This window comes from Leptonychotes weddellii, chromosome 15 (genome assembly GCF_054177405.1).
Source record: "Leptonychotes weddellii isolate Sample4059 chromosome 15, ASM5417740v2, whole genome shotgun sequence".
In the NCBI taxonomy this organism is placed as follows: domain Eukaryota; kingdom Metazoa; phylum Chordata; class Mammalia; order Carnivora; family Phocidae; genus Leptonychotes; species Leptonychotes weddellii.
The window spans coordinates 19,477,197-19,503,168 of record NC_138383.1 but is presented as its reverse complement, the minus strand read 5'-3'; the positions used below and the strand labels follow the sequence as shown (position 1 = coordinate 19,503,168).

The following is a 25,972-nucleotide window of genomic DNA, read 5'->3' as shown; positions in this document are numbered from 1 at the left end:
TAAATATGCCTGTTACCCAGGTCATGATAAATGCTGTGGTTTAAGGGGGTGTTCTAAGAATATGCATATTGGATATGGTATGGTGAAGTTATTAAAGCCACAGGAGGAGATGAGAACAAAGATTGGAAGGAAGAAGTTTATTTCGTATTCACAGGACCCATAGATGGGTATTGCCACATGCCACAGAGGGCCACAGGGGAAAGCACCAGTGTAGGTCAGGAGGCAGAAAAGAGCAGTGAAGGAAATCCTTGGCCAGAGTTTTTACTGGAGTTTCTGAGAAAAGGCAAAGCAGTCAGAGTAAACAGTTTAGGACTGGCTGCTTTGAATAATCCTGGCAGACTTTGGGACATAGAATGGTCTCTAGTTATCTGATATACTTGGCTGTGGGATGCTTTTGGGCAGGGGAAACATTAGCTTGGTATGTAAGAATTAGGTAAGGAGATAGCTGGGAGGTACAGGCTCTGGACTTGTTGGTTTGTATACGAAAAGCATGATCCTGGCTAACCCCTCTGCTATCTATAAGAATTGGCTATCCCAGGGAAAAGCAGTCTTTTCCCAGGTCTGTAAAGGGCCCCAAATATCAAAGCATCCAAAATACAGAAAATAAGACAATACAGTTAATAAAATTGGTCCTGTGATGAATGAATGCCAAAGAGACAAATAGAGAATCTAAGAAAACACAGAACAGGGGGCCCCTTTTGCATGGGCACCCCATGTAACCTTCCTGCTCCAAAATCAAGCAACAGTAGAAGAAACCACAGTGAATCTGCTGTCTTAGCTCCCCCTCTTGGGTTTTACAGATGCTAATAAAAACATTAGGTTAATTAACGAGAAAATGAGGAGAGGCAGAAGGGAGAATCAAGGGACTTGTCCCAGCAAGGTGGAAACTTGTAAATGGTTACTAAGAAATAAGAAGAATAAAGGAAACTTTGGTAAGGCCAAAACAGAGAAGAAAAAAGAGAGTCAAAGGACTCATCTCAGCAGTGTGAAAATCTTTAGATTTTTATTAAGAAACGGGATAAAGGAAACAGACATTGATGGGTTTGAAACAAAGGTCTTAAGACAGAACTATGCAAAATTGGGAGGACCAAAGGGACTTCCTCCATTAAAGGGCCCCAAACAAGTCCACTCTATTTACTCCACTGTAGAGGAACTTAAAAAGCCAAAAGACAAAGATTACAAACAGAAATCTGATCTGAAATCAACTAGGGCAATAGTCAGGCAGATTAATCTTTGTCATGACAAAAGGAACAGGGCTCAACCTCTCACTAGGGACCCAAAGCCTTCTGCACATGAAAGGGTAAAATGGTCAGGGGGTAGAGAAAAAAGTTTCTGGGACTCCCTGATCTGGGAGCCTCATTCACTTGGTACCAAAACTTGTTAGTGAAGCCCTATAGGGGGTCTTCAATTTGACTGAGAGAAGATAGAAATGTTTAAGGGTTGATGGGATTAAGGTGGAGGTTTAGATGGAAATCGGAATGTTTAAATAGGCTCTATGTGAAGAAATTGTGTCTCCTTTAACTGAAAGTGTTATGAGAATGGATATTATGTCTTACTGGGGAACAACTCCTTTACCTCATTTTATAAAACCAAAACCTGTTGATAGGTCCCAGTTAGGAGTGGAAGGGTTGAAGGATTAAGGTAAAAGTCTGGGGGAAAGCTGGTATGTTTGAAGTGGCCGCATCTCTTTTACCTGAATGTCTTACGGGCATGGACACTGTGTGTGACTGGGGAATTAACTGTTTCTATAAAACAGAAGGCATGTAAATCTGTTCTATTAATTGGACATGTTAAATGGGGATGGATGAGATTGCCCAAGTCCACAGTGTAGATAAGAAACGGCAGTGCCGGTGGGAACAGATTCTGTGTGGTAGCTGTATGTGGAGCATAGACTGGGATTTATGACAAAAGTCTCCGACTGTTTCCCAGCAACTGTTGGGACTATGAAATGGAGAATTCCATTTGAGAGGCAATTAGTAGCCAGCTATTGGACATTAATTGAAACTGCCCCTATCACTGCAGTATAAAAACAATCTTAACATCTGAAATACACATAATGTCTTAGGTGATGTCACAGAAATGCTCTAAGGCTTTTGGGAGGGCAATGCCCAGGAGAGTTCCATAGTAAGACAGAAATGATTTATACAGGATTATGCTGCCTGAGGAATGCAAACAGGAGGTACTCACAAGCAGTGAGCCTCTTTTCCCTTAGGACTGACTTTGGGACTATATGAGGCTAAATCATTACTTGGATGGTGCATGATAAACAGCTCTTGACTGAACAACAAAGAGCTGCTTGGTTTATGGGTGGCAGTTCCAAGGTAAATGAACAATATTCTGTTTGGAAGACCACCACTCTGATTGAAGATGTAAAAACAAATCACCTCAGTGGATGAATTCCATGCTGTATTCCTAGCAATGATGGAAGAATGGAACAATGACAAAAGCCTCTATCTACATTTTGGGTTTTACCTGAGTCATGTGTGATGGCCAGTGGCCTGGCCATAGGGATAGGCAGAAGGAAAACTGGTCTTTTAAAGGGATGCCCATTGAAAGCATGACCATACAGAAATCACTATAGAAATTTGAGGGGTACAGTAAAGTAGGACATGTCAATGCCCATCAGAAGAATCCCCTTCCAGCTTTGGAAGGCCATTGGAACCAAGCTGATATCACAGTGTACTTATTTGAAGTGGCTACCTGGGTCCATGAAAGGAATAGACATTTGGGGACCACAGCAATACAGAGGGCTGAATCTGGACATATTCCTTTTGTGCTCTCTGGGGCTCAAAATTCCTTTTGCACTCTCTGAGGCCAACAAGAACTGTTCTATCTGCCAACAAGAGAGACAGAGGTTGCCTATGGCTATGGGGAAGATTCCTAGGAGGAAAGGCCCCCCCACATAGCTGTCAAGTAAATTATACTTAACCAATGCCAGTAGCTGTACTGGGAGGGCTACAAACGGGTTTTGACAGAATAGACATTGACTCTGGACTATGCATTGCTTACCTGGTGGTAGATGCAAATGGTCGGAGTACTAAAAAAAAAAAAAAATGGATCGGAAGATATTGCACCAATTTGGATCACCAAATCACATTTCTTCCGGACAAGAAATACACTTTACAGCCTATAATGTCAAATGATGCACAGAGAGATATTGTCCTCAGAATAGTTTAATAGAGAATTGGAATAGGTAACTGAAACATTGGTTGCTTAAAACAGGGGAATTTGTAGGCATGAAGGGCTGGTGTACATGTCTTTAAGAATGTGTGCTCACACTCAACATGAGCAGGGCTAAGGGAGTGTCCCCATTGATTAGATTCCTGTTTTTCTGGTGGATCTGGGGAAGAGGGTTGGGGGAGGACACTAGTGTGACTATGCAATTTTTTCCATGGGGGGAACGTATTGGTATGACTATAATTCTTCCCAAGGGGAAAGGACACTGGTTTGATGACCATACTTTTTTTTTCTTTCCTTCAACTTTTTTTTTTATCACCTCAACTTTCTCTTTCCTACTTGATGCAGTAGTCATGGGACTAGGGCTGCAACAAGTGCCGGAAACAGAACGACTCCTAGGCCAGAAACCATAACTATAGTTTTAAACCTTTATGTCAGAATTCCTAAAGGCCTGATAGGGCAGGTTGTGCCTTCACTCCATTTGCCCAAACTGAGATTAACAGTGAATGCAGCTCTACTGCTAGTGGTAAAAAGAGCCTGCTAAGTAACTCCACCCTATAGGGATAGGAGTGGATTGAGGGGGAGGCACTTGCTAGACTAGGACTGCTGCCTGCAATCTAGACCAGCACAGCTGTTAAACCTAATGTTCCTTCCAAAAGTGGAAAGGTTCAGGTAGAAATGAAGAAAAGAAGGAATAGTAGCTGAGGGTAAAGAAATGAATCAATGGGTTATATAATGAAGGAAATCCAGTATTATATTAAAATCTGAAGAGAGGCTCAGAGCAAGAGAATAATAAATATTGTCTCTCAGCTCAATTATACCAGATGCTGAAAAGGTGAAGCCATATATTGCTGAGACCACTCCTGTTTTTGGAACCTGACAGAATCAAATGGAAGTCTGCAAATCTGAGTGGCCTCACCCTGGGAGACATTTTCATATGATATCATGATGGACTGGAATAATTATTAATGACTGATGTGCCAATGTAATGTAGTAATGTGCCAATATCTTGACTTTATTTCTTTTTTAAAGATTTTATCTATCTATCTATCTATCTATCTATCTATCTATCTATCTATCTAAAGCCCACAAGCGGGGGGAGGGGCCGAGGAAGAGGGAGAGAGAGAATCTCAAGCAGACTGCACTGAACACGGAGCCAGACACAGGGCTCAACAGGGGCTCAATCTCATGACCTTGAGATCATAACCCTGATATAATGACCTGAGCAGAAATCAAGAGTCAGACGCTTAACCGACTGAGCCACCCAGGCACCCTATCAGTATCTTGACTTTTATGATCCTTTTGCTATAAGAGATTTGTGGTCAAAGAGCAGTGGGTAGCTTATGGTAAAATACAAAAATATATTTGGTCTTTGTCCCAGGTTCCTGGCACAAGAGTTCCCAAAGCCCTTGGGATTTCCTGAGTGATAGAAGTATCTTTTGTTAATTATAACAATCTCCTTTCAATCACACCTGAGTTTATGCTAATGAGGTGACTTAGGGTAAGACCCCTAGATAACCTCAGGATGGGATGGTCACCAGAAAGACAAAATGATGGGGGAGTGAGGTGTGCACCTGAAGCTCTATAAAAATTCTTGAACAATGAGTTTCAGAGAGTTTCTGGGTTGGTGAACACATCAAGATGATGGGAGGATGGTGTGCACGAGAGGGCATGGAAGCTCCAGCCCCTCCCACTCCATACCTTGCCCTATGCATCTCTTCCATTTGACTGTTCTTGAGTTGTATCCTTTATAATAAACTAGTAACAGTAAGTGAAGTTCTTTCCTAGATTCTGTGAGTCATTCTAGCACCTTATTAAAACTGAGGGGAGTGGTTGTGAAAAACCCTGCATGGTAGCCAAGCTGGACAGAAGTGCAGGTAATGTGGAGACCTGGTAGTTTCAACTGGTGTCTAAAGTGAGGGCAGCCTCATGGGACTGAGTCCTTAACCTGTGGGTTCTGTGCTAACTCCAGGAGTTAGTATGAGAATTGAATTGAATTGTTGGATGCCCAGTTACTGTCTGAAGAACTGGAGAATTGGTTATTGGTGTTGGGAAATACCCCAAACTTTCCATAATGAACATTTATTATTTTGATAATGGAAAAGAGTCAAATAAACATTTTAAAAATGAAGTTGGTATAACTTGAACACTGAATAAGCACCTTAAATTCTCAAAGTTTGCAGATATCCTTCAGCAAATTATTAATGTTTTTTTAAAAGATTTTATTTATTTGAGAGAGAGAGAGTGGGTGAGAGAGCACAAGCAGGGGGAGCGGGAGAGGGAGAAACAGACTCCCTGCTGAGGAGGGAGCCCGATGCGGCGCTCCATCCCAGGACTCTGCAATCATGACCTGAGCTGAAGGCAGATGCTTAACTGACTGAGCCACCCAGGAGCCCCTAAATATTAATATTTGTAAAATGAAGAAAACTTAATTACTCCCAACTCAACCCACAAACCCAAGTTTTCCTTGGAGAGATCCTGATTTCTTCTCCATATTAAGCTTCAACCATACCTATAACGATTTTTAGTCTATACACAATGACTCACCTCCTAGATCTTCATCTTCATTGGTTGGGCCTTCTGCACTGTCCACATTTTCTGTTTCACGTGGTTTGGCTAAATCGTAGTCATTCAAAATCACTGGACCTTCTAGGAGATAAAAGAATTTTAACTATGCAGGCCAACTTTAAAGGATTTTTATAATATAAAAATTTTTACATATAAAAATGTAATAATTTTTATTAAGTAGACTCCCATTTCAGCATAATCTCTTAATGACAGACAGTATCCCTTTCATATATACCCCAAGTGGAATATATGTGAAGACTCTTGAGGTTCAGAAATATGCCAGGGTGCACCTGAGTTAAAATGCATTCACATTCTTTCCTGACAGAAATTCTCTCTCCTTTGGTATGTCTCACAATATTCAGTAGGATGTTATTGCTATTTATGAACAAGAAGCATTATGTAGCGATGAGAAATACTGAGCTCAACAACACTGGCATAACCCAATTTGGGAAACATGTTTTCCTGAGAGAAAACCCATAAGCAACTGTATATCAAATCTTATTTTCCTTTTCTGTTCACATTATAAATGTGATTCTGTGGAAGACATATTGGCCCTTGAGTTCCTTTATTTCTTTGAACAACTATATGCTGACAAGGCTACAGATATGAGTAAGTCATAATTCCTGTCTTTAAGGAGCTTATAATCTGTAGATGTAGATAAGACAAGATCATAACTATAATGTAGACTCAGACAAGAGAGTAAGGGAAATACAAAGTATTACAGGAGTTCATATGTGAAAGGGAGCAGACATAATAAAAGCATGCTTAAACAAACAGCAAAGTTGTTAAAAATCAAGTTTAACAGAAATATACTTTTGGGGGCGCCTGGGTGGCTCAGTCGTAAAGCGTCTGCCTTCAGCTTGGGTCGTGATCCCAGGGTCCTGGGATCGAGCCCCGTATCGGGCTCCCTGCTCTGCGGGAAGCCTACTTCTCCCTCTCCCACTCCCCCTCCTTGTGTTCCCTCTCTTGCTGTCTCACTCTCTGTCAAATAAATAAATAAAATCTTAAAAAAAAAAAAAGAAATATACTTTTGTATATTATATAAATACTGATAATATTAGACATTAAAAGAAAAGGAATAATGTAGCTGGCATTATTTCATGTTCAAGCATGGTAGCTTAAAAAGATGTTAACAAAAGAAATAAACTAAAAACATATTCACTTTCTATCAAACTCCTAATGTCCTTCCTAATATTCAATAAAACATTTACTGAGTAGCTACTACATACAACAAATAGTCAAAGATACTGAATCCTGTGGCATTTAAGCTAGGTGAAGTAGGAGAAGTGACTAGAAACTCTGCAGTGACATTCCTTTCAGCTGCACCCATGACTGAACACATGGAGCAGGACTTTTGCTGGAATGCAGTAGTAAAATGGAAACATATTTCATAAAATCCATGATGAAGAGGTGCTAAAAATATGGTTATCATGGACTCATGTTTTGATTTATAAACACATTAAGTTTCTCATTTCTGCATATTGTAACATATACTCTATGAACTAGACATTGTTCTAAATAGTAGCTCACTTTTCTCAAGCTCAAAATGACTAAGATAAAGTGCACACCTGAACAACCAACATGAGGTACAGATTCAATTAAAATATTAGGTTATAAATGACAATAACAAAAAGGTATTTAAGTGATAAATTTTGTAATATAGCATAAATTTTGATCCAAAGTGAGTTAATCAATCCAGAAAAAAACAGAAGTTATTTTTAAGAAATAGATTTTAAATGTTCATAGTTTATTGTAGAGCAGGAGTTAGCGGACAATGGCCCGAGAGCCAAATCTAGCCATGGCTTATTTTTGTATGGGCCCAGGAAGTAGGAATGGTTTTTACATTTTTAAAAGGTTGTTTAAAAAGGAATAGCAGCAGAGACCATATATAGCCCACAAAGTCTAAAAATTTACTACCTTGCCCTTTACACAAAAAAGTTTGCTGACCACTATCTATAGTGAAAAGCACAAGTTGATAAAACATAAGCTACTATACCGTTCAACAAAAACTGTATTTAAAACAGTCAGTTAAAAAAAAAAATTTAAGGAAAAAAATAGCGATCAACATTAGGTGGGGTGTGATTTGGCCTGATGATGCCAAAGAATTTATGTAATCTAAATGGATGAGTTATTTTTGTATCAGAAAGAGACAACCACATTTTTTCCAATACATTTCTATAGCATTTTTACTGTGATCAGAATATTCTTCTTCCTTCGGTAATTTCAGTAAAGGTATATTTCTAGAAAGACCTGATGTTACCTGTGGGCACAGACTGTTCCTGAGTGCTTTTCAGTTCCACATTTGGTTTTATATCTGAAAAGAAAAGGATTATAAATATTAGCTACTTAGAGTAAATTTTTTTCAGATTTGGAGCATTCTAAATTTAATAAGGATACCATTTTGGAAGCTTTAGCAGATTTCCTCTTCAGAGCAGGACTGTTCTTTCCTCCCTCTATCCTCAAGGGGAATAAAAGGAATTATCTACACAGTAATATTTTACACAGTATTTTAAAGAGATTAAGAGGAAAAAATTAGTACTTTGTACTTAACATTTCTAGTACTTTTCATTTTTTCCTGATGACTTGAGTTCCCATCTGGTATCATGTTTCTTCAGTCAAAAGAGCTTCTTTAGCATTTCTAGTAGTGGAATTATGTGAGTGACAATTTTTCTTAGTTTTCATTTGTAAATTTTTTTTTGCCTTCAATTTTATTTTATTTATTTTATTTTTTTAAAGATTTTATTTATTTATTTGACAGAGAGAGACAGCGAGAGAGGGAACACAAGCAGGGGGAGTGGGAGAGGGAGAAGCAGGCTTCCCAGCGAGCAGGGAGCCTGATGCGGGGCTTGATCCCAGGACCCTGGGATCATGACCTGAGCCGAAGGCAGACGCTTAATGACTGAGCCACCTAGGTGCCCCTTGCCTTCAATTTTAAAGATATTTATTTATTTCAGACACAGAGAGAGAGAGAGCAAGTGAACAAGTGGAGGGAGGGACAAAGGGGGAGGGAGAGGGACAAGCAGACTCCACACTGAGTGTGGAGCCCGATGTGGGGCTTGATCTCAGGCCCATGAGATCATGACCTGAGCCAATATGAAGAGTTGGATGCTCAACTGACTGAGCCACCCAGGCATCCCTCCTGCTTTTTTTTTTTTTTAAAGATTTTTATTTAATTTTGCCTTCAATTTTAAAGGATATTTTTACTTGATACAGAATTCTGGGTTGACAGTTTTCTTCCAGCACTTTATGGCATTTTACTACCTCCTAGGCTCTACTGCTTCTGATGAAAAGTCAGTGGTATTTGTATTATTGTTTTCCTATATATAATGTATTCTTTTTCTCTGAATGCTTTCAAGATTTTCTCTTTACTTTTGGTTTTCAGCAGCTTGACTATGATACACCTAGGTGTGATTTTATTTGAATTTACCTCACTTGGAATCACTGAACTTTTGTAAAATTATGTTTTTCACTAAACTTGAGAAATTTTCAGCCATTATTTCTTCAAATACTTTTTCTCCTCCATCCTCTTGCTCCTTCCCTTCTAGGACTTCAACTGCATGTATGTTAGACATTGTAATATTTTCCCACAACTCCCTAAGGCTCTGTTCTCCCCCCACCCCAATGGTTTTTTTTTCCTCTGTGTTGTTCGGATTGAATACTTTCACTGATATACCTTCAAGTGCATTTAATCTTTCTTCTGTCATCTTAATTTGTTGAAGTTTGTCTAGGGAGTTTTCTATCTCAGATATTACAATTTTTAGTTCTAGAATTTCCATTTTGTTTTTGTCATAGTTTCCTTGCCAAGATTTCCTATTTGTTAATTCATTACAAGCATACTTTCCTTTACATCTTTGAGTATAATTAACATAACTGTTTAAGATCTTTTTTTTTTTTTTAAGATTTTATTTATTTATTTGAGACAGAGAGAATGAGATACAGAGAGCACGAGAGGGAGGAGGGTCAGAGGGAGAAGCAGACTCCCTGCCGAGCAGGGAGCCCGATGCGGGACTCGATCCCGGGACTCCAGGATCATGACCTGAGCCGAAGGCAGTCGCTTAACCAACTGAGCCACCCAGGCGCCCCTGTTTAAGATCTTTTATTCCAGTTCCAATATCTATGTCATCTTAGGGTCAGTTAACCATTGACTTCCTTTTATCTTGAGTATGGGTCACATTTTCCTGCTTCTTCATATGACTTAATGATTTTGGATTGTACCCTGGACATTATAAATGATATGCTACAGAATTTCTGGATTTTGTTATGTTCCTCTGAAGAGCATAGGAGTTTTTCTTTGTTTATTTTACATTTCAAAGCATGCAGTTAACTTGCCTAGACTCAAACTCGAATTCTGTCTCACTGTAGTGAGCAGCAACTAGAGTAACCAAATGTCCCAGCATGCCTGGGATTGAGGATTTTTCCAGATCAGAGAACTTTCATAGTCCCTGGGAAACTGGGACAAGCTGATCTCTTGCAGAGGCATAAATCTCTGTTCAATATTTTAGCCTCAGATGGGCTGCTCAGAGTGTAACCCCATATATATGTGTTTCAATGATCAGCTAGAGATCTGGAGCAGCCAGAGAATTTATAGATAAAAAAGCCCTCTCTGCCTTTTTCATGCCAAGATTTCCCTCCTTACTTCCCAGCCTGCTGCAGTTGCTATGGCTTTTTAAGCTAGTGTAGGCTAAAATTGGTGCCTACCCTTGAGTCAAAACAAACATAAAAACAGGTTGGTTCTGACATTTTCCAATGCCTTCATGTAATAGATTTTTTCATATTTTATCCAGATTCTATCATTGTTATCTGTTGGAAGACTGGTTCAATAGGAGGTACTCCTCCCTTGCTAGAAAATCTTCTTTGTTCTTTCTTTTAATGATGATCATATACCCAAAGCTGTTCAGGACAGTACTAATTTCAAATATTCAATACTATTATCTGGTCATATTTTATTTTATTTTTTTAAAAGTTTTTATTTATTTATTTGACAGAGAGAGACACAGTGAGAGAGGGAACACAAGCAGGGGGAGTGGGAGAGGGAGAAGCAGGTCCTCCGCCGAGCAGGGAGCCTGATGCGGGGCCCAATCTCAGGACCCCAGGGCAATGACCTGAGCCGAAGGCAGATGCCCAATGACTGAGCACCCAAGGTACCCCTATCTGGTCATATTTCAATTTTTGTTTTGAAAAATATAGTCACTGTACTTACATTCTATTTTAATTTTAAAATTTTAACATACTATCCATTAGATGACAGCAGCAAAGCATATAGGCAGGGAAAATACACATATTTTTAAAATAAACAAAGGAGCAGCCTGGTATGGGTTGTCAAAACCTAAGATGGGGGAGAGCAATATCAATGCAAGGAAGGGAGGGAGCCCAAGGAAGCCTGCTGGAGACCAACTAGCCTGAAGAGTACGACATATGGGGTGGGCAGTCTGAATGAGGTTAAGTAGGGATTCTATATGGAAGGCAGACAAATGGGAAATCAGAGCCTGAGTAGGCTAGAGAGCATTCAGGCAGGAGAACCGCCTGACTTGGAAGGCTGGAGTCCAAGAGAAATAAAGAGGGTATCCAAGATAAGGGACAGCTTAGCATGAGACAGAGCCTCAGCATGGTGAATAGGACATCTATGCATAGAGGTGGTCTGGTGTGGGTTTTCAGAGTCTAAGTGGGGTAAGCAAGGCACCCACATGGGGACAGTGGGGAGAGCTTCCATACACAGGGGTGCTCCAGTGTAAAGTATCAGAACTTGAGTGGAGTGAAGAGGGCATCTACATATTAGGGACAGCCTTGCATGGAGGTGTCAGAGCCTGAGCAGTTGAAAAGAGTGTCCACATAGCACAATAGCTTTTGTACAGGATGTCAGAACCCAAATGAGGCAAGAAAAGTATCTGTGCTGAGGAAGGGATGATAGTGGCAATGGATGATTATATAAAGAGGCTTGATCAAATAAGTAAATATAACAAGGGTAAGAGCCAGATTTTTCTCTGTCAGAGAAGGGAGCTACAAATACAAAAAAAACCAAACCAAAACAAAAACAAAAACAAAAACCCTGTGGTAGTATATTGGAAATGAAGGTACTGGCATGAACCCGTGACTTCTACTCTATATAACAGATATAAAATACAGATGTAAATGTGTGTATATGTGTATGTATGGATATACATACATATAGTCCCTAGCCCTGTCCACTAAGAGCACCCGGGAGCAGTGACACTACAACTTCTGACATCCAGATAGTAACTTCTAAATATCATTCTCCACTTAAGGGAACCAGGCTCCTTGGAGAAATGGCTGATTCCAGGGTTGGGGCAGGGAAAAGTATAAGATGGGTCTGGAACATTTTGTTGCGTCACAAAGCAAGGAGGTGCTAACAAAATGAAGAGGATATGTTAAAGGATATAGAAATCATCTTGAAGGGGTTTCCACTGACCAAATCTGAGACAGGGAAATTCATGAGTCCATATTGACATTAATAAGTAAGTAAACTGAAAGTCAGATGATGAATGGAACAGTTTTATAGTTTCAAAGTGCTTCTCCCAAATTATTTATTATTACAAAGATGAAAAGAGCAACTACATAGTGAAGAACTTGGTAGACACCACTGTAACTAAACATAGTGATCATCATCAGTAATGGGACAAATGAAAATTATGTGCCATCTGATAATAAAAACAATACAGCATCACTTCTGTGATATTGCCGCCAAATACACATAACATGAATCTAACCATGAGAAAATGAACTCTAATTGAGGGATACTTGACACAATAACTGGCTTTGTAATCTCCCAAATTGTCAAGATCATGAAAGACTGAGGAACTAAGAAATTGTTCCAGACTGAAGGAGAGTGAAGAGACTTGACAACTAAATACAATGAGTGATTCTGAGCTGACTCCTCCTGCAGTAAATAACACTGTAGAAACAACTGGAGAAATATGAATGGGGTCTGCGGATTAAATGGTAGTAATGTATCAGTGTTTATTTGCTGATTTGGATATTGTTTTACATTACGTAGGCGAAGTACACTTTAGTACATTAAAGTTTTCAAGGGTGATAGGGCATCATGTCAGCAACTTAGTCTCAAATTTCTGAAAAAATAGTTTTTGTACTGTATTACAACTTTTCTGTAAGTTTGATAGTGTTTTAAAAAAGTTAAAAAAAAAAAAACCAAATGTGAAACTTTTAACTGCACACTAAAGGGATTCTTAACAGGAAAAAAAAGAAAGAAAACTAGCTCAAAGGTTTCACATAAACAACCTTCATGTGAAAATATCTTTTAGTTACTACAGAGCAAGATGGCTTTTGATTTGGTGACCTAAAGGAAAAAAGGTCCCAGCCCCCTGAACCTTTTAAATTCTCTGACAATGACATTTAAAGAGCTCTCAATATTTTTTCAAGCAGCCTTTGTGTCCTGTAAATAACACCAGAAACAACTTAGTACAGTTTCTAAGAGAAAAAGGAGATTCTGACTACCTTAGTATTCAGAACTTACAGGAGACATTAAAACCATCTATAATCAGGCTATATGGATGTTCTCCTTAGGTACTAAAAAAATATTTAATAAAACACAAGGACAAAAGAGATTGAAGTACATTTTTTCCACCTAAACTTAAAGGTCCTCATAAAAACATAAAACTTGGTAGTGGATAGTGAAGGAATTTCCAACTGAAGACGAGAAACCTGTTAAATATTTCTAAGTACATGAGGCACCTGGGTGGCTCAGTTGGTTAAGCAACTGCCTTCGGCTCAGGTCATGATCCTGGAGTTCCAGGATCGAGTCCCGCATCGGGCTCCCTGTTCAGCAGGGAATCTGCTTCTGCCTCTCACCCTCTCTCCTCTCATGTTCTCTCTCTCATTCTCTCTCTCTCAGATAAATAAATAAAATCTTAAAAAAAAATATTTCTAAGTACAGCAAAAACTTTTCAGTTTTTAATGGATCATTTTGTAATTTCTTTAACTTCAGTCAAAAAAAACCCTCAGAAATGTTCCATTTGATGGGGTCTACTGGGTCTTTTTAATATGTTGGCCATCAACATAGCTTAAAATATTTTCCAAAAGAATGTTCTAAAAAGTTAAGAATGAAGGGTCCCTATATTGCTTTTGGAATAAATATAGTTTCCTGTACTGATGTTTACACATAACTGGTGCTAATGATGGAAGAATTCCAAAGTGGATTAATTTTGTTTAAGTATAAATCTCCTCTATTTTCTACATCTCTTCTGTTACTTGAATAGGTAAATCATACTCTCGCCTCAAGATCTTTGCATTTACCTTTCCTTTTGACCAGAATGCTCTTTCCCCAGATCACCATGGGGCCTTACTTCCTCTCTTCATTCAGGTGTGTGCTCAAAAGTCACCTTACCAAACAAGCTTTACCTAACTACTCTATATAAAACATCATCCTCTATTGGGGCGGGGGGGGGGGCAGGTGAAACAGGTGATGGGGATTAAAGAGTACTCTTATCATGATGAGCAATGAGTAATGTATAGAATTATTGAATCACTATACTGTACACCTGAAACTAATATAACACTGTCTGTTAACTCTAGGGGAATTAAAATTAAAAACTTAACAAAAAATTTAAAAAATTAAATGTCATCCTCCATTGTCATGTTCTTTTCTCTTACCCTCCTGTATTTGTCTTCATAAAATCTCTTCATTGTCACTACTTGGCATATATACACATATATTTGGGAGGGGAAGGGCAGAAGGAGAGGGAGAGAGAGAATCCCAAGCAGGCTCCATGCCCAGCACAGAGACCAAGGTGGGGCTCAATCTCACAACCCTGAGAAAATTACCTGAGCTGAAACCAGGAGTTGGACACTTAACTGACTGAGCCACCCAGGCACCCCTTGTCTGTATTTTTTATTGCTATTTTGCGGTATCTTCAGGTCCCAAAATAGTGCTTACTCACGATGGACACTCAATAAATATTTATTGAATGATCACATGAATTTTTATATCTCTATCATCGATCCTTATGGACACTCTAGATTAAGGTTCTGCAAACTACAACTTACCACCTGTTTCTGTATGGCATGTGCAATAAGAATGGATTTTTATGTTTTTTCCTCCTCTCCCTCTGCTGGTTTTTACATTTTTAAATGGATAAAAAAAATTAGAATACTGTTTCGTGCCACTTGAAAATTATGAAATTCAAATTTCAGTGTACAAAAATATAGTTTTGTTGGAACAGAGCCAAACTGCTTCATTTATGTGCTGTCTATAGCTGCTTCTGTACTCCAATGGCAGAGTCAAACAGTTTTGTCAGAGACTATATGACTCAAAAAGCCTAAAACAGTCACTATCTGGTCCTTTACAGAAGCCCTACTCTAGATCTGTTATTAACACTAATACTATATTGTCCAATACAGTAGCCACCCAGCCACGTGTGGTGATTTAACTTTAAATGTAAATTAATTAAAATAAAAAATTTAGTTTCTCAGTCACACCTGCCACATTTCAAGTACTTAACAGAACATGTGGCTACTGGTTACTATATTGGACAGCACAGATAAGAACATTTCGATCATCACAGAAAGTTCTACTGAATGGCACTGCTCTAGATTTTAGAATATCCTGCTATTGCTTGGGATACCACTGCAAAGCTATTTCTTTAAAACAAACATTAAAACTCTGGATCAGGAAAAAAGTAAATCAAACCACATATAAAAATTAAATATCAAGCAAAATTTAAAGATACTATACCAGGAAAAAACTATGACCATCTTCTACCAATATTTCCAAAATTCCTGTAATTGGAATTTCAGGAAAAAGTTGTGGTTTCCAGTAATGCAGTAATCAAAGATATAAAGCACTGAGACAGCACCTTTCATACTGTTTGAAACATTAATGTGACTTTTTGGAGGGTAAAAACAAAACAAAACAAAAGCAAAGCACCACCTGATGCCAAGCCCCCAGATACAGTATTTTTAAAAATATATATATGTGTACAAATATATACTTAGCATCATATTACCATTAGGATTTTTTGCTATCATTAAATAAAACTATTTTTCTTATCTCATTTAAAAGCCAAAATTATAATCTAGCAGAAAACCCTAGCAAACACTCTTTTCCTATCATTTGCCCTCTTGCCCTTCCCACAACTAAATAACTAATCTCCTGATATGTTTTAATTAAATTATGTGTTTTCCACTGACATCTTATGTCTTAAATAACAAATCTTATAAAAGGTATAATTATTCTATTACTGAGATAGCTGACAAATGTTTTGGACTGGAAAAATTAAAGGTTATTTCTTCTGTAGCTTTTCAAGGACTCTAGAATTTCAAAGCTTTATTAGCAATTCCAAATTGTTTTCTACCAGTATTGAAAACCAGCCTTCATCGTAGGTTTACTGAGAGATGACAATTTCAAATTTATTTTTATTCCTTCAGATTCTCTTTTCATTGACAAAGATGCCTTTTAAAACAATTTCACTCATTAGAATTTTTTGTTAAGATACCGAGATTATTCTCAGAGATTTCAGCATTTTATGCACTGCTAAATGAAAGGGGGTAGATTACAAATAAAATTTAAACTTGGAAATGGCAGCAGTCTGGTTAATTGAGAATTCATCAAAGTTCGCGGGTGAAGGTTTTTACCCTTAGCTCTAATATAAATTATCTATGAACAAAATCAAATATTTACATTAGCAACAAAATTTATAATCCTATTTTTAACTCAAATGGTTGTAAACTTGCCTTTATTTTAATACGATAGTATCATTACCATTCAATTAAGAATACCAGCTAATAAAATTCTGTTCTTAGTTTCAGAAATCAGGTTTCTATTCACTGGTCTGTTTTCCCGGTAGAAAGTGTAGGTGCTAAAGAAGAGCCAAATGTTAAACCTTAAAAAAAATCCTGTGCTGAGTTTGCTAGCTGCCAACAACACTGGTGCCTGACAGCTGCCAGAAAGCTGTCTCTCAGTGTTGACACTCCTTTTTATCTTCGTAACGGTAAACTGACTCCCCTATCCCCATGCCTCTTTTTAAAAAAATATTTGCTCTTATATAAAATGTTCACTTTTACTTTCTTACTAAAACCTCTGGAAATTGAGTCACTGACTACAAAAATGTGTTCATTTGCAACAATAACAGTCAGTACGGTAAATGTGGCAACGCAACAGGGGTATGAGATACTATTTCTGAAAGGTCTTTCACCAGTTCTCCTAATAGTACCACTTAAAATCATTCCTGGAATCTTACCACCGCAAGAATAATATAATGTATGGTATAATAGTATAACGTATAATGAAAAATGACCTCTATAACCAATGAAATGAGAATATCAGAATTGGACTGGCTATCTTACCTCTCCTTCCCCTGAATTTCCTCCAATATCCCCCTATTTGGGTTGCACAGCCTCTGCTTAGACACTTCCAGTAATACAGAATGTTATTCCTTTCCGTTTCAGAAAAACTCTAATGGTTAAAAAAGTTCCTCCTTAAATATAGTTGAACTCAAATTTCCTGAAATGTCCATTTCAGGTCCTAGTTTAGCTCTCTGGAAACATACAGGATAAGTTATCATTCAGATGTTACCGCTCAGTCCATAATAATGGCGTGAGAGCTTTTTTATGAACTTGGTTTTGTTTGCTTGTGGCTCTCCAAAAATGTGACATCGAGCACTTAGTCCAGTACTGCAAAAGAGATTTCATATTATCTCATAGTATTTCTGCAAGATAAACAGGTGCAGGGGCATTTATTATTCTCCCGATTATACACACAAAATTCAAGACACAAAGAAAGACAAAAAATACAAAGTCACATAATTGTCTAAAGGTACAATGTCAGAGTCACATTAAGAAGAGAAGCAGGATTCATGTCTTGAATTGCACCTTTGTTTCAAAGAATTTAAACAATGTTTTAAAGTTGCTCTCCTATATAGATTATAAATTTTAGAAGTAGGTCAGTTATTTCAAACCCTTCAGTTGACTATGACTGAGGAGAAAGGAAGATAGGACATGAGAGTAATTCCTCTAACCATGAAATACTTCCTTCCTTTCTACCTTGGGCTAAAGTAAAAGTCAAGAAATAGCAAGATTACTTCTTTAGGGACACCAGATCAAATAGAGCCCACATCACCATTCCAGTCTTTCCTACCTTATTCTTTTTAAATAAAATACCCTATTTTCCCCTAGATTAAATGTCTAATGAGGAAATTATAGATTGTTGGGCACAGGTCTAAAATAACAAATGCAACGTCTAGTGTTATTTTCTTTGAAAGGTCAATTACTCTAAAATTGTAGAAAAATAAATACATTTTTATTTTACCATGGATATCACATGCCACCAAACAAGCATGTAGAGAGAAAAGGAAGAATGGGCATTTCATGTCATTGCTACTTAAAAAAAATGTGCTAAAATGATTGAATCCAACATATTTCAAGTAAGACTTTCATTTTATAACTGCAAAATATCTAGTTTCTGTTATAAAATAACTGGGGTCAAAAACAATCATTATTTTGAAGTGGGTAATAAACCTAAATGTGAAAGTTAAAACAATCAAATTTCTAGAGGAGAATATTTTTATGGTCTTCAAGTAGGCAAAGATTTCTTAAACAGGACATAAGAGGCACTCAATTCCAAAAGAAAAAAAATTTGATATATTTGTCTTAATTACAGTTAAGAATTCTACTTGTCAAATAGATTAAGAAAACAAGGAAGTTACAGACCGGGAGAAAAAAATTGCAATACACATCTGACAAAGTACATGTTTTTAAAATATTTTTTAAATGTCTGCAAAATCAGTAAGAAAAACTACAAACAACCCAACTTAAAAAAATGTACAGAAGACTCACAGAACTTCAGGAAGAGGATAAATCCAAATGGCCAATAAACCAATGAAAAGGTGTTCAAAATCATTATTCATGAGGAAAATGCAAATCCAAACCACAATGAAATACCACTACACACCCACGAGAATGGCTAAAATTAAAAAGATTGACTGACAGTAACAAGTGTTGGCAAGGTGTGGAACAACTGGAACTCTCCAATATTGCTAGCAGGATGGTAAACTGGTCCAACCACTTTGGAAACTATCTGGCAGTATGTATCAAAGCTAAATATACACCTAACCTATGGCCCAGAAATGCTAGCCCTAGATCTATATCCAAGAGAAATGAATGTATATATCCATCAAAAGACATGCATATAATGGGGCACCTGGGTAGCTCAGTCATTAAGCATCTGTCTTCAGCTCAGGTCCCCCGATGTGGGACTCGATCCCAGAATCCCCAGATCATGACCTGAGCCGAAGGCAGATGCTTAACGACTGAGCCACCCAGGCACACTTTTTTTTTTTTTTTTTTAATAAACTAAGGCTACAGATAGTTTAAGTGTCATTCGTCTTTGGAAAACAAAACAAATGAAATCTCTTGATCCACATTTCTCTCCAGCAACAACCCCACTTATTTCTCTTCTTTTCTAGCTAAACTTTTGGGGAAAATGGTCTGTATCCACATTTTTACTTCCTCTATTCCCACCCCTCCTTTAACCACTTTAATTTGGTATCCATCCCCACCACTCCACAGAAACCACTTTTGTTAAGGTCACTAGTAAGTTTTATGTTGCTAAAACCAACTTGCAATTTTTTCCCTCACTTTACTTGATTTTTCAGCAACATTCAACATAGCTGACCACCTAACTCCTTCATGAAACACTCCCTTCTCTTGAATTCCATTATACCACACTCTGCTGGTTTTCCTCCTATCTTGCTGGCTGCTCTTTCTCTTTTGCTGGCTCTTCCTTCTCTACCTGATGCACATAAATTAGATGTTTCTCAGGACTCAATCCTGAGCCCCCTTCTTACGATACATTCTCTCTTTAGCTGATCCCATCCATTCCCATGGCATTAAATATCATCTATGTGCTGAAGATGACCAAATTTCTATCTCCAACCAAACCCCGTATTTAAGAGGAGAGGTTCACCAACCATGTCCCTGACCATTAATCTCCATATTAGCACTCTTTTTATTTCCTTCATAACACTTATATAATTTTAATTATTTCATTTGTTACTTATTTATTGTCTTTCTTATCCAACTATAAATTCAATGGCAGCAAAAGCATTGCCTATCTTGTTTGCCATTGTATTGCCAATATTTTGCATACATAATAGGCATTCAATAAATATTTTTTATATGAATAATGAATGAAGATTTCTGATTTTTGGATTAGGTTGTGTTATAAATGTATTACAAAACAAGTCAAAAATGAATGTTATAAAACTTTTTGTTATTCAACTATCTTTTAAAATCAGCATTTAAATAAAAATCATATTCTAAACACATATATAAAGATGATCCACCACTACTAATCCAACGTGTGCTATGAGACTGATGATAAGCTGCATTGATACTTTTCAAACTGTGGGCAATGCTTATAAGACTTTAATGTGCACAAGAATTCCCTAGGAACCTTGTTAAAATGCAGATTCTAATTCAGCACGTCTGGCCTAAAATTCTGCATTTGTAACAATTGCTAGATGTTGCTGATGCTGCTGGTCCACAGACTATATTTAAATTAGCAAGGGTCTAAAGGATCCTTGTAAATGATTTATGAACTAAAATAAAAATTTGCTGGACCTCAACTTTGTGTCTAGTACTATGCAAGGTGATTTTCATACATATTATCTTATTTAGGCTGTGGCTATTCTCTTGCAGTATAGTAAACTCAGAGCAGTCTTCAACCTTACCAAGGCCAAGTGTCCCCCCTTTTATTTTTTATTTTATTTTATTTTTTGCGCCTCATGGTTATATTTATTCACATCACAAAGGAAACAACACATCTGCAAGTGTACAGCGATATTCCATGTTCTCATCTAACAGAGCTTCTGAGATTTACAGCTAGAATGATATGCCATCTGATGTGTATTCCAAGTAAAGCTGGTTAACGATGACCATGAGCATGTGCAAGACTTGAAGCTTTTAAAGCTTTACTTCTTTTATCAGCACTCCTGATCTTATAAATGATGAAGCCCATCAAGCCCATTCCTACCCAAATCCCCTGGTAAACTTAGGTATAGTAGGGTTTCATGGGGACCCCAACATTTTTAACAAGGCTTTGAAGCATCTCAGCACAGGACCCCCAGCTCAGGCCACCCTGACCCACACAGCCAATGATCTGGAAAGAAGTGCCCCTTTTTAAAAAAATATTTTATAATACCTCTTTTATTATCATGAATTAAATATAACCTACCCATACATGTAAGATTTTTTCTTTTTTTAAAGATTTATTTATTTATTTGCGGGGGGAGAAAGCATGAGTGGGAGGGGCAGAGGGAGAAGGAGAGAGAATCCCAAGCAGATTCTGCCCTGAGTGCAAATCCCATGAGGGGCTTGATTCCTGGATCCTGAGATGATGACCTGAGCTGAAGCCAAGAGTCGGAGGCTCATCCGACTGTGTCACCTAGGCACCCCTGTAAGCTTTTAATAAAGCCACAACTGTCATACAAAGGTGAAAAATGATAATAAAATAATCTGTATTTCAATAGGTAAGTATACCAGCACAATTATTTTAGAAAACATAATAAGGTAGTCAGACATATTTGTAGAATCACCATGAATGCAAGACCTAAAAATACAGAAGGATACAGGTTGAATCAATAATGGCAAAAGAGACTTGGCTCTGAACATAACAAAGAATCATCTTCTCTTCACTTATATAGTAATTGCATTCTTAGACAATTTAGACTGTATTGAAACCATGCAAAAATACTTAATATTTTTCCATAAAATGAAGTTAGGTTCTGGCAGTCATTAGATATAAAATGTTACTGAGTGTCAGAAAAAGGGAAAAACTCCAACCTGGAATGAAGGATGGCTTCCTAAAAGGGATGGCATTTGCGACAGAACATAATGAATGAATAAGGATTTCAATGGGATTGTGATGCTATTAACAGTGTTGGGAAGTCAGGAGAAGTTGGTTTGAGGTGGAGAGATGAGTTCATTTTTGGACTTGTTGGGTTTGAACAGCATTAGAAAAATGGGGAGTTAGGAGAAGTAATGCATGTTCAGGGAACACTAAGCAGTCCAGAATGACATTAAAGGCCAGAGGACACCACTGGCAAGGTATATTGAAGCTACATTGTGGGTTTTCTTAAATGCCCTACTAAGAAACTCTTTTTTTTTTTTTTAAGATTTTTTTAAAAATTTATTTGTTTGACAGAGAGACACAGCGAGAGAGGGAACACAAGCAGGGGGAGTGGGAGAGGGAGAAGCAGGCCTCCCGCCAAGCAGGGAGCCCGATGCAGGGCTCAATCCCAGGACCCTGGGATCATGACCTGAGCTGAAGGCAGATGCTTAATGACTGAGCCACCCAGGCGCCCCCTACTAAGAAACTCTTAAAATGGTTTTTCAGTAGGGGAGTAACTTGATATTTTAGGAAGATCATTCTGGCAGCAATCCTCAAAATGGATTGAAGGAAGTAAGTCTAGATACAGGGTTACCAGTAGAAAAAAAACATGTAACAGTCTGAATCCACAGTTTTGAAAATGTGTTCTATGGAACTCCAGGGTTCCAGAGGGCTGCCATAGGTACCACTCTGTGTCAGGAGAAGGAAAGGGCCAACAGCTAGGTAAGCCTAGCAGTAGTCTGTTGCTCTCACCCTCCTCTCAACTGGAACATCACACTTGCATCTGTCCCACATAAGATTTTTTTATAAAAAGGTATTCTGTTGATAAAAACAAATTTTTGTCTTTTTTTGTGTATCTCATCCAAATTCTTGTTGAATTGTGAGGCAGACCATGGAATACCTCAAGGAGTCATCATATAATATCAGTGTCACTAGCCACAAGATCTATAAGCATTACATTAATTCTTACTATCAACTTTTTAAATCCTTATTTGTCCCATTATACAGAGTATGTCTCCATCCCTAAGTTAGGTTACCTGTAAAAATTCCCTAGGTTTGCTTAGGTTTGGGACAAATAGGGCCACATTAGGTCATCGATGTTTGCAATGGAAAACTGTGGAGTCCTCTGAGAAACTCCAGATTTCTTTAAGATGTGCACGGATGCTATTGGCTAGGCTAACATAGAAGCTATATACTTGTGTACTCTGGTTTCTCAGTCCTTACTAATTCAAATTTGAGGTAGGACTTCTATATACATTATCCTATTTAAATCTTTACAAAAGCCATTACATTTACAAATTTCCATGTATTCTTGTATTCCTTCAGGCCACTCAGAGTCAAAACAGCAGGTTACAGTCGTAAATGCCAATGACCTATCTTATACTGCAGTATTGTTTACCAAACAAGCTCATAATCTTATTTCTAGAATGCATGAAAAATGTTAAAATGGTGACTCATCCTAATTCTTTTATCCATTAATTCTGGGGGATTTTGTTTTTATGGTGGCAAGCAGAAGTCTGTTGGTCAGGATGGTCCATAAAGTCTTTTGTCCGACTGAAATGATTCTCAAACCAAGAGAGGTAGGGTATCAGTGGCTTACACCAGTTATAAATAATCTCTCTCACTTGAATCCACTGGCACACAACTGCTTTAGACAACTATTTCTTGTAGGGCCAGCTATTTCTCAAGGTTTGAATGGTACAGCATAACATCTATGATACCAAAATAAAGTTAGGAAGCTTAGTCTTAGCAAAGGAAGTTGTAGAGCCAAAGGGACAGGGGTTTAATTTCTAACAGTCATAATTCCTACAGAACTTGCTGAGTCTTAAACAGTGGCATCCAGAGACTACTTAGTTAAAAAGCGTCTGTTTCTATCCCAGTAGTTTTTAAACTTTTTTTTGAAGAGGGACTTCATTTTTCAAATGAAATCTTACATAGATTACCACACATAAAACAGATAAAGAGGTATCTCAGTAGTGTACAATATAGTAAGTTCCAATACATAATAATTACTGAAAGGTCAAACAATGAGAACAATAAAGCTGTTTTAATAAACAAAAACTAAAAATCTATAGATATAGATGAAACTTGCAGCTTTTTATCAGCTTCAAATAAATACATTATTTCTGTGTTTTGTCAATATGAAAAGAAATGAAGATGCATATATATAAAAACTGTTACCACTTGCAAGTGTTTCACCTTATTATTTCAGAATAGTTTTTAAACTATTCCCTGAAATTTGAAAGATGGTAAGTAATCTTTGTTTCAAAGTTGAATCACTAAAAATATCTAACAAATCTTTACATTCTTTAATTCTGAACATAAAAATCAGCAAGAAGTAACCCAACCTTACAATAAGTATTTTAAAAATTTATAATATATAAGGGTGTCTGGGTGGCTCAGTCGTTAAGCGTCTGCCTTGGGCTCAGGTCATGATCCCAGGGTCCTGGGATCGAGCCCCACATCGGGCTCCCTGCTTGGCGGGAGGCTTGCTTCCCCCTCTCCCACTCCCCCTGCTTGTGTTCCCTCTCTCACTGTGTCTCTGTCAAATAAATAAATAAAATCTTAAAAAAAATTTATAATATATAATCATGATGTACCATGCTCATATTCTTATTATTGAGCAGTTAGTTACTACACTGTGGTAAAAGAATGTTCCAAACACGTTAGCCTGAGCCTTTACGGGCACTTAGTTAAATAGACGGAATAGGAGAGTTAATGATGTTCTTACTTAAATAATTTTACATGAGCAATTATGCACAGGAAAAAAAAATACGAGTGCAGAACCACAATCTTCCTCGTCACATTTACAAAATGTTAATATTTCAAAGAATTTCAAAGAGTTGGTAAAAAAAAGTTTTATTTTGAGGTCAGAGTATAAATTTATAAAATGATAATCTTCAATGCATTAAAATTTGGTAAATGATATTCATGAAAGTCAAATGAAATTTAAATCAAGTTAGCCTCTGATGCACATCTGTGGTACTGTCTACATCGTATGCAAGCATAAAATCAACTATTAATGAGTATTAGTGAGTGATTTCCTAATTACAGAGATGAAGGCAGATGATAGCAAAAATGATTAATTGTTAAATATAAAAATTAGTAACTTTCAGTTTTCAGACCGGAGCTATTATGTATCAACTATGATGTAACTCCATATCTATAAAGTATTTATAGGTTTGTGAGCATGATATTTTTTTCATATCCACAGACTCTATATGACTATTATTATAGGAAACTATTCTGATGTGCCAAATATTCTGATAAGTTAACAGTCTTTCAAATAGATACCACTTTGCAAGTGAACTGATGGTGCTGTGATAGAGAACTCAAATTAAGTGAAATATGTTGTCAACTTTAAGAATCAAAACATTTGTTATAAAGAAATGGTTTATTGTGGAAAGTGCAGTGCTTCACTGAAATAAAGAACGTAGCAAAAATTTTAAACAAATCCAAAAGTTAGAAGGCACTATATTACTTTGCCCAGAGCAGAGCCAATATTGGATTAGAAAAATATGGTAGTATTCATATTGCTGGATTTAGCAAACATTCCAAACTCTTCTACCAAACCTTTACTAACACCTTTGACAAATTAGCCAGCAAAATTAACTAGTTTCAATGTCACTATTTTCCTTACTCTCTTTACCCTAAAAGCTGAACAAATAATCAAATGACCAAACACACAGGCAACTCATTCATTAATTAATTCAATTAATATGACTGTAGCCGTACTATGTGCTGAGGAATGGGCTGATGATAAAAAGATGCCTACACTTTGGGACCTGACAGTCTAGGAGCTACACGTATATTAACAACCAAAATAAGCAATAAATCTAGTTAAGTAATCTTTAGATAATGAAGAGTTACAAGTAGAAAATATAGCTTTATATTGTTTCATCAGTGATGCTATTGAAATATTTTCATTTTCTTTTATTTTAAAAAAGTTTCCTGTATAAACCTACAAATAATTTGATGTGCCAAAAATTTCAGCTCTAAGAACATACATTAACAAATACAATTTGTGATATGTTGCCGATTCTATTGATATAAAAAGTTAGGAGGTAAACTGATTTTGAATTTTTGACAGTGAGTAAAGAGTATTGTTCCATAAATAGATTTTATTCTGTTTCATATCCATTATTAAACACCTACTTTTTTTTACCTCTCCTAAGTGGAACTATAATACGGTATCAACTTCATTTTATTTTGATTTACTCTACACCATTTTGGACCTTAAGAACTTTAGTTTTGGATGCAGAAAGCAGATTTCAATTAATGCTGAAAAATAATCTCATTCAAAATCATGGGATTAAAGTATTTTGATAATTATATAGTAATAATAACTAATAATTATACATAGATCATATA

General features: G+C 37.1%; 1 protein-coding gene across 3 annotated transcripts in view; it reads right to left on the bottom strand.

Annotated features, from left to right (window-relative positions):
- IKZF3 (IKAROS family zinc finger 3) overlaps nucleotides 1-25,972 on the bottom strand; it is an 88,867-nt gene that overhangs the window by 58,401 nt on the left and 4,494 nt on the right. Inside the window, exons 1-3 of one of the 3 annotated variants that reach the window (XM_081805054.1) lie at nucleotides 8,006-8,030; nucleotides 5,725-5,826; nucleotides 3,010-3,037 (exon numbers count right to left, since the gene is read on the bottom strand). Coding sequence is in view for 2 of the 3 variants with exons in the window: in XM_081805052.1 (XP_081661178.1) it covers nucleotides 5,725-5,826; nucleotides 8,006-8,059 (156 nt within the window). In the remaining variant the exon portion in view is untranslated. Of the gene's footprint in view, nucleotides 1-3,009; nucleotides 3,038-5,724; nucleotides 5,827-8,005; nucleotides 8,060-25,972 lie in introns of those variants that run through there. The other 2 variants (XM_081805052.1, XM_081805053.1) reach the window with 2 other exon arrangements.